Source organism: Gastrolobium bilobum, unplaced genomic scaffold (genome assembly GCF_033153095.1).
Source record: "Gastrolobium bilobum isolate Gb01-03AN ecotype WA unplaced genomic scaffold, APGP_CSIRO_Gbil_v1 utg149762, whole genome shotgun sequence".
NCBI lineage: Eukaryota > Viridiplantae > Streptophyta > Magnoliopsida > Fabales > Fabaceae > Gastrolobium > Gastrolobium bilobum.
In genome coordinates, this window is record NW_026899606.1 from 1 (window position 1) to 13,936 (window position 13,936).

Sequence of the window (13,936 nt, forward strand, 5' to 3'; positions counted from 1 at the left end):
AAGGGTGTTGAAGATAGGCTTGCTCGTCTAGAGCTTGGACGAGGACAGCAGATTGAGGATGTTGCAGGGCAGGGGGCTGATGTGTCAGATGAGGATGACGAGGAGACGGCATCCGAGGAGGATGAGGATTAGATTTAGGGTTTATGTTTCTATTTTACGTTTCTAGTGTATGTTGTAATGTAATTGACTTCGGTCTTCCTATTTTACATTTGTAGCTTATGTAATATTATGGTTATGAAATGAACTATTTGATGTTCCCATCATGTTGTGAACCGTTTACGTAATTATTATTGTTTTCTTGTTTACCTATTAAATGACAAATATCTTTTACCTTCATGTTTTCAATTTGTGTCTAATCACAGTCCAACGGGTCTAAACTGTCCAATGAAATTCAGAACAGGTGACCTTAACAGAGTTAAAATAAGAACACAAGTTTCGGATACCCTTAATTATTGCATTTTTGCAGTACATGCACATTCGTGGTTTATAACCTGTACAATACTATTGTACAGGATTCGTATGCGATTGGGGAACACACTTTCAGGTACAAAATAGTATTGTACAGGATTCGTATGCGATTGGGTACGTATTACCCCAAACCGTTTGTTTATGCTCCCCGAAACTTGGTGATTTCATTTTTTGGTAATACTAGTATTAGTTATGAGTTTCAATCTATCAATATGGACCAATGTTAGATAATGGACTTAGAAATGAAATGTCAAATTACATAATTACTTAAACAGTAACACAAAGTAACATCACAATGTCTTACAAAAAATACATGAACTCTTACAAAAGACCTTAAATACATGCACAACATTGCTTCAGCTAGGATTAATCCTCATAGGACATGTACGTTTATTGTGACCAATTTGCTTGCAGGTGCTGCATCTAGTTTGACTGCTTGTGGGTTGGGACTCAACCCAATCCATTTCATTCTGTATCCTTGAAGACTTCGGTCTTCCTTGTGCACGAACCAAAGATGCATTTGGGATTAATGTTGGACCATCTATTTCTGGGATCAACAACTCATTACCCATTGGAAACCAATGTGCGGCATAGACCTTCTCAATTTGTGTAATTGAGAACACAGGATCGACATAGTCATAGTGGTTCAATTTTTCAACCTTGCACACCGCTAGCACATGACTGCAAGGAAATCGTCTAGCTATGAACCATCCACATTGACATTTACGATTTAGCAAGTCAACCCTCATAATGTCGCCGGCATCATGCGTAGATTGATTGTAGGCATCCTCAACTTCAAACAACTGCAAGTCTCTATCAAAAACACGGACACGGAGACTAACAGTTAACTGATCATTCTTTTGTAAGAAGTCCTCAACCTTTTTTGCAATTCTCCAGCCTTTGTCCTTTACTTTTTGGATCTTTTCACGCCTCTTCACAAAATACTCAACAAGTCTACTTTGCGTCATCTTGACCAATGCCGTTACTGGCAAATTACGTGCACCCCGTAGGACCTTATTGATACACTCAGATAGGTTTTTCGTCATATGACCAAACCTTCGGCCCTCCTCATCATAAGAACTTCACCATTTCTCTTTGGGAATCTGATCTATCCATGAGGCTACTTGTGGGTTACTGTCGACAAATTCTTGAAATCTTAAATCAAAGTGAATCTTCGAACACATGTAACCTGCAAAAAATGAACCCAAATTGCAATGAGTTATACATAAACAACATTACATACAACATGTACAAAATTCATGTAAATAGGTTACCTAGTTTCATCAGTGTTTTCTTCAGTTCCACGTCCCTAAACTTAGTGTTGAAGTTGCTTCCAATGTGACGAAGACAAAACACGTGATACGCAAATGGAGGCTGCCAACCGGCATGATCCTTCACAGCCCTGATGATGCTGGGGTGACGATCGGATATTAGACAGATACCATGCCTACGTGTGACATGGAAACGCATCTGGCTAAGAAACCACAACCAATCATCCAATCTCTCACCCGGTGGAACAATGGCAAACGCAATAGGCAGAATGAATCCATCACCATCCTGTGACGTAGCAATCAAAAGGGTACCTTTGTATTTCCCGTACAGGTGCGTGCCATCAATTTGGATTATGGGTTTACAATATTTGAAAGCCTCAATGCACTGGTGAAAAGTCCAAAATACCCTGCGAAAGACAGCCTTATCGGTGTAGACTCTTCGTTCGTCACAACACTGATCTGTATCAATCTTGAACACAGAACCAGGATTTATCTGTGTCATGTAGTTCAGCCAACCAGGTAAGATGGCATATGATTTTTCCCAGTCGCCAAACAACTTCACAATGGCCTTCATTTTAGCCTTCCAAGCCTTCCTATAAGATATGTTGTATCCATACAAACTTTGTACCCTCTCCTGAATAAGAACTGGTTTCGTGGATGGATCTTCTTTTAACATACCTACACAAAATTCGAAGTCAACACAATCAATAAATATACCGAAAAATTAAACCATAAACAAAAATGAATGTAATACATACTTATAATGGCTGCACAGATTACATCAGAATCCAGCTGTCTATGGTCCCGAGTAAGGCCTTGGTTTAGGCAGGTGTGTTTTTTACCCCACTTACTAACAACCCAACTATTTCCATTCTTGGGCAACATAGCCCGCACGTACCAGGGACAATCATCATTATGGTGTCGACACTTCATGACAAATCTATGGTCATCACTTTTTGCCACCACAGCAGTACGATGAGACTTCATACAATATAATTTGACAGCATGTTGCATTTCAGATTTAGTTCGAAACTCCTGGTACAAATATAATGGATCTCCTAAATGCCAGCCACCGTGGATGTCATCGTCGCCATACAATATCTCCGTCTCATCATTAGGGTGAGCCCAATTAATGAACGAATAGTGTGGGCTGTCGTTCCAAAATGGCTCAATCTCAGACCCTACGTCCAAATTTAAACTTATCCGTCAGTACGAAAGAAAACAAATATATATATATATGCAAAATTAAAACTTTATATTACAATCTTACCACTGCTAACAGGGTCAACACGGAGCGGTGGCATAACCTGGGAACTCAAGTTTCCTGAACTAGTATCAGCGTCAAAATTCCCCTCTACGTCCGTATCTGAGGTGTCACCCAGCGGAATAACACTCTCGGGTTCACCATCGTCTTCACTGTCCATATCCTCGTCATGCCCATCCTCATCCTCGTCTATTTCCCTCAGTGGTATCTGACTTAAGACAGGTGCAGGTGCAGATAAACCGACCACTCTGTCTTCTTGACTTTGACTTCTTCCATGCACAGGTGCAGATGAAGATTGACCACAGTCTATTTCAACATATATCTCAATAAAGTTTTGAAATTTTTGGTCCACAATTGCATCTATGACACAATTGCATCTATGACACAATCCACATCTTCATCGTCACATATATCATTACCAATGTAGAATATAGCATCCTTACCAACTGTAGACTCTACCCTGGCGATCATCCGTTGAACGCCATGGCTCCCGTGTAGCCCCAATTTTTGGTTAATCCTCCCCTTCAACTCATTGTACGTAGTGCCCCGTTTGATTTTCAACATTTTCATTTTTCCTTCAAATTGAACACCGTTGGGGCCTTCATAATGCTTTCCATCATAGTAAATCATGGTAACATACATGTTTGGACTTGAGCTTATCTTTCACACGAATTTTGGGGGTAGGAATCAGATTTTAGGGGTTAGGGTTCGGATTTGGGGGAAACAATTGAGAAATAAAGGAAAATGACAATGATTTCACAATTACTATGTCTTAGAGGTGGTGGGATGAAATGGAAGGGTGATTGGAAGGTTCCCAGCTGACAAACAAGAGAAAGAGACCAAGAGAGAAGTTTTGATTTCGAATATTTTGAAAATGAGCCCAAGAGAGGTCTGGATATAGGATTTTTCGCGATCTTTAGTCGACTAAATAATGTGCTTAGTCGACTAAAAGTGCAAACAATTTAGTCGATTAAGATGAGTTTTTAGTCGACTAAAATTCGCGTTTCATAATTTCTGAGTTTAGCCCATTTAGTCGATTAAAAGTGCAACATAATCGACTAAATGGGGGCAGGATGGTGGATAGTTCTGGGGAAGGGGCAAATTTGTTATTAATTATTTAATTAGGGGAAAAAGGGTCAAAAACCCAAACTAAATCACTTTCCATCCTCAGCATATCTTTATTTCCTTTTTCCTCTTCTCCTCTTTCTTCTTATTTCCAATTTTTTTTTTTTTAAAAAAATTATTGTTATTATTTTTCTTTAGCTACCAACTATGCTTCCCCTTTCTAAATTTGCTATTCATCGTAATAAGTCATCATACACGAAGTCCAGGTAATCATAGTCCCAAGCAGTGGCGGACCCAGCAATTTTTATTTATGTCTGCACATTTAGTGATGAGGATTCGGAGGCAGCGCTCCCAATTTTTTTTAAATGTATTAAAAATAAAAAATATAAACAAGAAGAGAGAAAAAACTTCCAACATAATATAAAAAATAGTAATCAAGAGTGTATAAAGGTAATTTTTCTGTTGTTATTTTTTTCTATTCTCAGAATTTTGAAACCTATAGTTATAAATAATAATTATATGCAAAATAAGCTTACCTTATTTTTTATTATTATTTTGATATAAAAATAATTAATTATAGTGCATTGCTTATTTTGATATAAAAATAATTAATTATATGTAATAAACAATGCGCTGGTTCTAAAAAAATTCACAAAATAAAAAGCCTATCTTATGCACTATAATGGACAAGTTAACACTCTGCCGAATAATAAATGAGTTATGTTTATCTCATTTTACATGAGATAAATAAATTTCCTACACACACACAAAAGGGTTGGGTCTCACCACTCCTTTCTCTCTCTCTTTTTACCTGTGGGTCCCACTTGTAATTTTATTTCTACAACATGAGATAATTATTTTCCTACAAATTTCCCATAATAAATTCAATGTTTCACATGATCACATCATTCCACAGGTAATCTAATGCCTTACAGAATAGTTTTTTTTTTCTTTAAATTTGTGTCTGCATTTGCAGACACATGCAACAAAGTGGGTCCGCCTCTGGTCCCAAGATATAGGTTAATTATATGAATATAATTAGGAACATTATTGGGTTTATATTTGGATATTTGATATGGAAATTATGAAAACGTTTTGAGGAAAATTTTCAAATATGTGGTTTGTGAAAATATTTAATTTTCCCTATTTGTTTGTGATTGTGATAAGATAATAGTGGAAAGATAGTTTTGGGATGATATCAGTGATGATAACCTTTGGGCTTTATGCCTTGTAATTTATATAATGCGAAAAAGATGTTATCCGTTCTTCCCAAAGTGATACCTGGCAACAAGATCTCCTGAGGTACTAGTAACAACTTTAGAGAAAGGTGTGCACATTAGAGTTTGATGATGGCTAAAATTGATTGTACGTGATGGGCAACAGGGACTCCCGGGTTACGTTGGTAGACTTGCAACAGAACAGGGACTCCCGTGTCTACCATGGTTCTCTTTCCCCTAAATGAACTTAACGAAAATAAATAAGATTACTACTTTAGATTGGGATTACCAGCTTTTGCTGATTAATTGTATTTGTGTTTGTGTGCTGCAATGATCCTTTGGGGGAGCAGAGTCTTAGTGAAGCAGGTTTTGAAGATTGGGGCTAATAGTGGGCAGTGAGAATAACGTCTCAGACATTTCAAGATAGGTCCAAATATTATAAATTTTATGCTTAGAATTTAATAATTGTATAAGACATATTTAAGTTAAACCTTATACTCGAGGATTTGTATTTTGAAGTTTCGAATATTTATATTGAATATATTTTGGTATAAGAGTATGATAAAGTTGGCCTTACACTTGTCCCTGTTACAGGTGCGTGGTAATATTTTCCCAAATTGATTTTAGATTAGCTTCCGCAATATTTATGAGATCCTAATAAGTAATTAAATATGAATTTTGGTCAATTCTGCTATTTTAAATTTTGTTATAAATTTGAGGTATTACAAAATGGTATCAGATCTTTTGGTTCGACTTAGGTTTGCTCGTGATACTAACTTAGAAAATCAAAGATCCCATAGTAAAATAAAAAAATACGCATATAAAATTTTTTAGAAAATATAATACTAAGACATAAAAAAAATTCGTGAGAGTTAGGTAGTAAAAGGGATTTCTTATTATCATTTAAATATATTTTAATTTTGAAGCATTGAACCCCACCTTTACAGTAGTAGAAGGTTGTTGTCATTTCATGAAGTCCATTTGCTGGTACAAATAGTACACAAAAAAAGCAAGCTTAATTTGGTCCAGATTATTTCGATTACTTTTCACCTAATTCATAGACTTTCTAACATGGTAGCCATACAACACTTTACACATAACAACATAAAATCGGACAAACATTTTAGCCGAGAAAGTTTTGCATTTATTGCTACCAAAGGTGTTATTCTAATTCTCCCTGCCATGCTTTCCAAGGAATTCAAAAAAAAAATCTGGGTATCAAACGCCGTCTTAGTACTAATATTTATAGATGAATTTTTGTATTTTTTTTTTTTTGGATATAAGTGAGAATTGAACACATAATCTAATATAACCTACCTAAATTCTTCACCATTAGACCAATTTTAGTGGTTTTAGATGAAAAAATTAATCATATTTACACTTGACATTTTTTAAGTGAAAAAAGGTGAAAGAAAATATTGAAATATGCATTTTTATCTTATTTTATCATTAAAAAATAAATAATATAGAACTTTTGATGCATATTATCATTATACATTTAAATTTACCTCATGCAAATTTAACTTTATTAGTTAGTGTTTTGCAAATACTATCACTTTCTTGCCCCAAAAAAAAAAATTGTTTATTAATTAAACATTAAGAACATGTTTGGTACATAATATAGGAAAATTTGTCGGTATCCTTTTACAACATAGGCAACACTCAATTTTGTAGGGGTCGCAAAATGGTTCCCGCCTATTACTGAAAGTATGAAAAAAATTTCGAAAAATTAATGTTGCCCAGAGAAAAAAGTATCAAATGAACATCAAAGATTTGTAGGAAGATCAATGACTAATAAAAACAAAAACCAAAAAACAAACTTTTTTGATTCACAATTATGCGGAACGGATTTAGATGAATTTGCAAGTTAAAAATCCGAAACTAACTCTCCATACGTGCCTGAATTAAACAGATCAACCATAGGATCAATACAAAGAACTGTGTGGATTTTTTCTTATCCCATCAATAACGTTCTCTTGACAATTTTTTTTTTCTTAGTCAACAAAACGACTTCTATTCTCCATTTCTTTTTTCTTAACTCAAACAACATTGAACTTGAGACCTCTTCTATTCTATTCCCTACTTTTTCTTTATCAATTGAGCTTAGCTCATCAATGATGCTCATTAGCAATTTATTGCATTGAAACAAATTATATACAACATTTTTCTTTCTCCTTCTTATAGCCGTCAAGGAAAAGTGGACCTGAATTTGTTGTGTGTAGTGTGGTACCGTATGCAATGAATTGTCAACTCATTTGTTTGAACTCATTCTAACCCATCTTAGCCTCTCTAGGAAACCGAAAAGGAAGCACCTGAGGAACCATTTGAAGGGGTCCATGCATAAATGAGTAAGCCTATAATGAGAATGATGGCCCCTGCCAGAAACCCTGTTGGAAGAGAGGAGGCAACACCAAGATATGGCAATGGCATAGTGAACACGTAGATAGATATAGGGACTGCCACAAAGCCAAATTGCATCAGTTAGGTATACCTCATAATTTCACATTACCATTCATTTTTAATTGATTTTACACACACGCACGCACTGCTGAAACTATACTTAAATAACTCATCATAACCCCCCTCCCTTGGTTTCTCCGAATTAAGAATAAGGTGTCAATATAAACCTCAATGTAGCTATAATTCATTGAAACAACTCGAATACCTGAAAATGTTGAAGCAAGACAAGATAGAACAGCTGAAGAGATCTTGAGGAGATGAAGCAATGCAATATTGAAACCTATGTTTACAATAATAAAGAGCAAAGGCAGCAGAGGGGCACCATCACATCCTGGGACCAAAAAACCCTTTTATCACAATAATCACAATAATAAGAATAGAAAATTAGGGTTGCGATTCTTCTTGCAAATATCACAATTACTTTGCATGAAAGAGATATTTGCAATTCTTCTTGAAATATTACATGCAAAGTAATATTGCCTTGCGACTTGAGGCTATATGAGAGACAGATCTACTTAACAAACACCACAGTAATGCTTTTTATACTAAGCTAGACAACAAATATTTTACATCAGCTTTCATAAGCCAAAGACATTTTTGGTTAACACCTATAGCCAGTATGGTACGTGCTTAAAATTGGGAGTGAAATATCCAGGGATGAGTTTTCATACAATTTTTCATATAAAGCTCATCCTTGAAATTTTCACCCTCATTTTTAAAAGGACACGAAACTGACCCATAGAAGATATGACAATATGAAAAGGAAATACAGCTCACCATTTGATAATGTACCAACATTTAGGAAGCAGGCTGCACCATCTTTAAGGTAGTTTGGTAGTTGACTGAAGGGGATGCCCCATAATTTTGACAAGAAGGGAAGGAGAAGGAATATAAACAGTGCCTACACTAAGCATATATTCAAGCCTTTAGGCATTCATTTGTATTTATATTGTAAACAGTTCATTGTAATCCCAGAGATTAAAATTTCATGAAAGATTGCAGGATACCTACTTGGTAAGCAGATCCGTATGAATTGACAACAAACAGGTCCAGAGAACCTCCCTGTTTCAGATAATACTGACTATTAATTAGTATATTCCCACTCAAAACAAATAAAAAAATGTCAAGTTTAAACAGAACTAGTTTCGCAGCATGCATCTGAAAACAGTGGTTTGGAAGCTTTAGAGTCTCCCACAATAAAAGAATGATTGTTTAAGTTGACTATTAAAATCAGTCCATCATGTATAACTAAACTAAAAGTTTTACTATAATTTAGTAATATTGTTCTCTGCATCAACATTTGAGGCAAATGTGCTTGTGAGTGCACCACAAGTGGTGTTGCTTACTTCAGGTTGTCAAATGGCCTTATGCTATGACCTTTGAAAGCCATAATTTGCAGAAAAATATGAATTAAAACAATTCACTACTGTACAGACCTTCAGTTTTTGTGTCGCATCCAAAAAGATTAACTCCTGCAAAGTATGAAAAATGCTACGTGTAATTATAGAGAAATAGTTTGAAAGCTGGGAAAATGCAACAAACATTATAAAAGATAATAACCTTCAGCACGGTATCAGCCGCTTGGAGTAAAAATGAAACTATCATCAAAACACTCCAAAATATACCACCTTCCTTTAATGAATTCCCAGCACCAGCTCCACTACAATAGTAAACAGAGTTATAAATAAGAAGGCCTTAGCAGGAAATTCAGCAGTCCAATAGTCCATAATTTGCTTCCAGACTTTGATTGAAAAATCACAAAGGAATAAAAGTGAAATAATATATGGAGTCACTAATATGATTTGACATGCTAAATCAAAATTTTGACTTTGTTGTTCGGCATGAAATCTGTCACTAAAATTTGAAAGCATTAAGTAGTTTTTGATCTGCAACCTCTTAAAACTCACATGTTAAGAAGAAACCTACTATCATCAAATCAATTTGTCCAAAAATTCCATTAAAATGCAACCAGTAATAATTGTATCAAGATGCTTAGCAACTTTCGGAATTAGTTTGTTGACTCATGGCCAACATCGTTGTAAACCATGTTCTTGATTACAGCCTTATTGACACTCAAGAACGCATTGCCCTTGTTGACACTCAAAAACTGAGCCACCTTGGTCTAACACCTTTAAAAAAATAACATTAACTACTGACCTTGCTACAGTAACAATTACGCCAACGGTTACAAGAAAGCAACCAAGTAGTTGGTTGACTTTATATCTTCTCCCAAGAAAAATAATTGACAGGAGAATTTGCCACACTAGAAACGTCTGCAAGAGAATAGATCAAATTAGCTATCCAGTTTTAATTTACCTTTAACAGGAAACCTACGCAAGTTGTATATGGATGAGCTAAACAGAACTGAGTCGGTTTAGGTGACAACATTGCTAACCGTATACACCAAAGTTTTAATTTCATAAAGCAGGAAACATACCCAAGGACAGTGCTTCTTTGGGTACTAGATACTTGAATGGTTGATTTTTACGATCATGTTAAAAGTAGTAAATAATAAACAAAGGCTTACCTAAATACAGCTTTCAACTCTGTAATCCCTTTGCAATGGATCAAATGAACTTACATTCTGAACTTATTAATCAATACAATGTTTGATAATCTTGAGTAACTAAAGTTTGTTTTCAGTTCATTTTCATCAACATCTGAAGTTTGTAGATAATTCTGAAATTCATATATTTCATTTAGATACAGATACCATTTAACTAAATAACCAATTACAATAAATAACAAGCATAAGTTAACTATAGAAGATTTAAAATAGAACAATCATGCAGAGCAATTGACTTCTGATTCTTTTTACCTGAGACAAAATTGGAATTGATGCTCCTGACAGAATTGCTGATACGAAAAAAGAGCACAACAAATTATCAAATGAAATTCATAATATGAGCATTTTCATGGAGATATAAAATTGTACAACTTAAAGATAATATATTGTTAGCATCTAATATCCTACTATGAATATCTGTGCAGTCACAAAGCAAAATTGATGTACTCATGAAAAGAAGAATGAATGAAAATGTAGTCCTGAGCAGAAAAAGGTTGCAAAATTACCTCCTGCTGCCATTCCAGTGGCAGCAGCAAGAGCCTCCAACAGACCAATAACAATAAATGGAGTCTGTGGCGTACGCAACATCTCATCAGTAACAATCCCAGCATGTTGCCGGATATACATTATGCCATAGTACACAATCACATATCTGAAATAAACAAAAAATATCAATCATTACATTTACTCATATCAACTCTTATCCACAAAATCACCACACACAAACAAACAAAAACAAGAAAAGATTATTGTAGACAGAGTGAACCAAAAAAGTAAAATATAATCGAGTTGGTAATTCTCTAAGAAAATCATTTCCGCGACAAATATTAGAGTTAAATTTGTTTTTTCAACAACAACTAACATCACCATGATATTTACTTTTTTATGACTAATTTAAGTCAATATCATCATAAGAATTAATTTATAACATAAATCAACATTGAAAGGCAATTTTACAACATTCCGGGAATCAACCTTATGACAAAAAATAAATAAATTAAAATAAGCTTTGTTGGCAGAAAAATGAAAAAGTAATAAAATTCGCATGTAACTTTCTCAATTCATTTTCATACAATTTTTTAATAAAAAAAAATACACCTTTGAATACAAATTCATTCAACTTAAAAAAATAAAATAAAATTAGGTATAATTATGATACATTATATACAAATAACATTTAAAAAAAAGAAAAGTTAAGAAAATAATAGCTGCGGAAGGTAGAAAGTGAAGTACCCGAAAGTGGCAAGCTGTGCAAGGAAGAAAGGGTACTGTTTCAATGGAACCAAAGCCAGTTTATATAGAACCCGATTCCCAACACCCATCACCACCGTCACGGCGGCCGCCACCGCCACCTCCGCCGTCCGATTCCCACTCCTCTCCACTGCATCATTCCCGCCATCCGGCGCCACCCCCTGATCCCCCAAGGCGTACGAGCAGAGCCCCAACTTCTCCTTTGGAATAACTGATCTCTCCCACGCGCCACCATACCTGGTGGGCCCCACCGCCAACCGAATTCTCAACGGCTTTAGGTGCCCGCCGGAATAGCCGTAACGGACCCCGCAAATCTTCGCGGAAACGGTCGGCAGCCGGAACTGAACACGACCGTCCGATGTAGTGGCGCCGCCGGCAGGTAGCCGCCGGCAAAATGATATCATAATCTGAATGTTGATTGAACAACAATTCAAAATAACGGAAGATGGCTATTTATGAGTATGATGAGAGATTGAGGAATCAACAAAAAGAAAAAAAACATTATTTATTATTAAATAATTTTGCGACAACACCACTCTGAGTCTGCTTTCTTTATCATACGAACCCAAATCCAATTTGCACTTTGTATCTTCATTTTAGGAAAAAAATAAAAATAAAAATCAACGCTGCTCTTCTTTTTTATGAGATTATAAATTTATTTAACAAAAATTACAAAGTTATAATGTTATTGACATAACGCGCTTTTTCATTATTTTAGTTTTTTGGGAGTATGGAAAGGAACTCCTTTAATTTAACGGTCGTAATCGTATTATTGTTTAGCTATAATGATTCGTTATTTTATTCACAGGTTGATTGTGTTCAAAGAATTATATACCGAAAGAAAGGGATTAGAATTTCAAATTGACTTCTTCAATTGTTTTGCTGGAAGAGTGCATGAACTCTACCCACAGAATGAATACTCATCTTTTTTGAATGATTCTCAAGGGATCGTCATTATGAACTCCAATGTTGCAAATAGTTACTATTTCACAATCATGGATTCTCATCGTTTCGAGAGTGAAGAGATAAATTATCTATATTCACCCTCAAAACGATATCATTTTGAATTAAAAAATTATAATAAGAAACACTATTATGATCCTGAAATAAATTATAATTACAAAAATATTTTGATTTGCGTACTAAAACAAAGTTCAATATAGATAACTTATCTTCATTGACCGCAGAAAAAATAAATTCTTATTTTTATTATAAAACAAGAGATTAATATTTGTCAGGAGATAAATTTTATTTCCTATTCATATAAAAATCAGTGTTTTAAAACCCCACCTCACTCCACCCCCGGGTTGACCCGGGTCAACCCGGACCCCTCCCCTCTGAGGGTTGGGGTCACAAGTTAGACCATATATGCATATCGACCCCTCCGACTCCCAAAACCCAGCAGGATTATCGTGACTCCCGGGTCAGAGGGGTCAAAGGGGGTCATTGCATGTTTTTATTTTTTTAAAAACAAATTCATGAAACAATATCGTTTTATTAAACAAATAAAATAAAAATACTTGGAAACCTAAATCTAATCGTTCTCTTCTCTCCCAGCGACCTGGATGTCTTCAATCTTCACCTCGCTGTCGTGAATCTTCTAAAAAAAGTAAGAATTTTACTCATTCAAATGAAATCCTTACGGTTGTCGATAGAAAACAAAAACTCATTCTTACTTCCTTTAAATTCTCCTTTGTTAGAGACCTTCTCAAAAGAGGCAGTGACCCTATTAGAATATGAGTTTTGTACTTTGGTCTCTTGATACTTTAATTAGGTTGTGTAATATTGACTTATGATTGTAATTGGTGAATTATGTTAAGTATATTTTGAATCTTTGAAGATTGGTGATTTATTTTTTAATATTTTCATATAGGATATATATATTTATATTTTTTTAATATATAAAATCGGGTCAGTGTAGTGACCCCATGACCCCCCGTTGAACCCGTGACCCCCTGACCTTGGCCGGGTCGAGCCGGGCCGGATTTTTAAACACTGATAAAAATATGTGAGGTCTATTTTTTTTTTTTTTCTTTATATGAATCTCATATAATTTTATGTGTATATTTACTGCCGCACGATAAACATTAATCCATTGAAACAACCTAATGATAACATTATCTGGCTGCTAAGATGGTTCAAGGTATGCGCAATCTTTAGCACTTTGCAGCGGTCTTTTTTTTTCCCATAAAAAATCGCACTACATGCGTATTAATATTCTCTGATGATGAACTCAACATATTGTATAAAATCTTTTTATGCAAGAACTTTCTTTTTTAACAAAAAAAAAGGATTGGAAGACTCAAATTTTATTTTATTTTTATTTTTATTTTTTTTTGGTAAAGGAAGACTCAAATTTTAGTCATTCAAGGAA

The 13,936-nt window shown here is 34.9% G+C and overlaps 1 protein-coding gene across 1 annotated transcript; it reads right to left on the bottom strand.

Annotated features, from left to right (window-relative positions):
* Nucleotides 1–7,251: 7,251 nt before the first annotated feature.
* On the bottom strand, nt 7,252–12,071 carry LOC133291943 (protein CLT3, chloroplastic-like). Its single transcript, XM_061490301.1, has 10 exons — nt 11,545–12,071; nt 10,818–10,963; nt 10,564–10,601; nt 9,903–10,018; nt 9,306–9,405; nt 9,182–9,217; nt 8,757–8,807; nt 8,523–8,646; nt 7,951–8,076; nt 7,252–7,741 (listed from the first exon to the last, which is right to left on the bottom strand). Exons 1-10 carry the CDS (start codon nt 11,964–11,966, stop codon nt 7,575–7,577), a joined length of 1,326 nt encoding a protein of 441 aa, XP_061346285.1. The 5' UTR covers nt 11,967–12,071; the 3' UTR covers nt 7,252–7,574.
* Between the last annotated feature and the right edge of the window lie 1,865 nt (nt 12,072–13,936).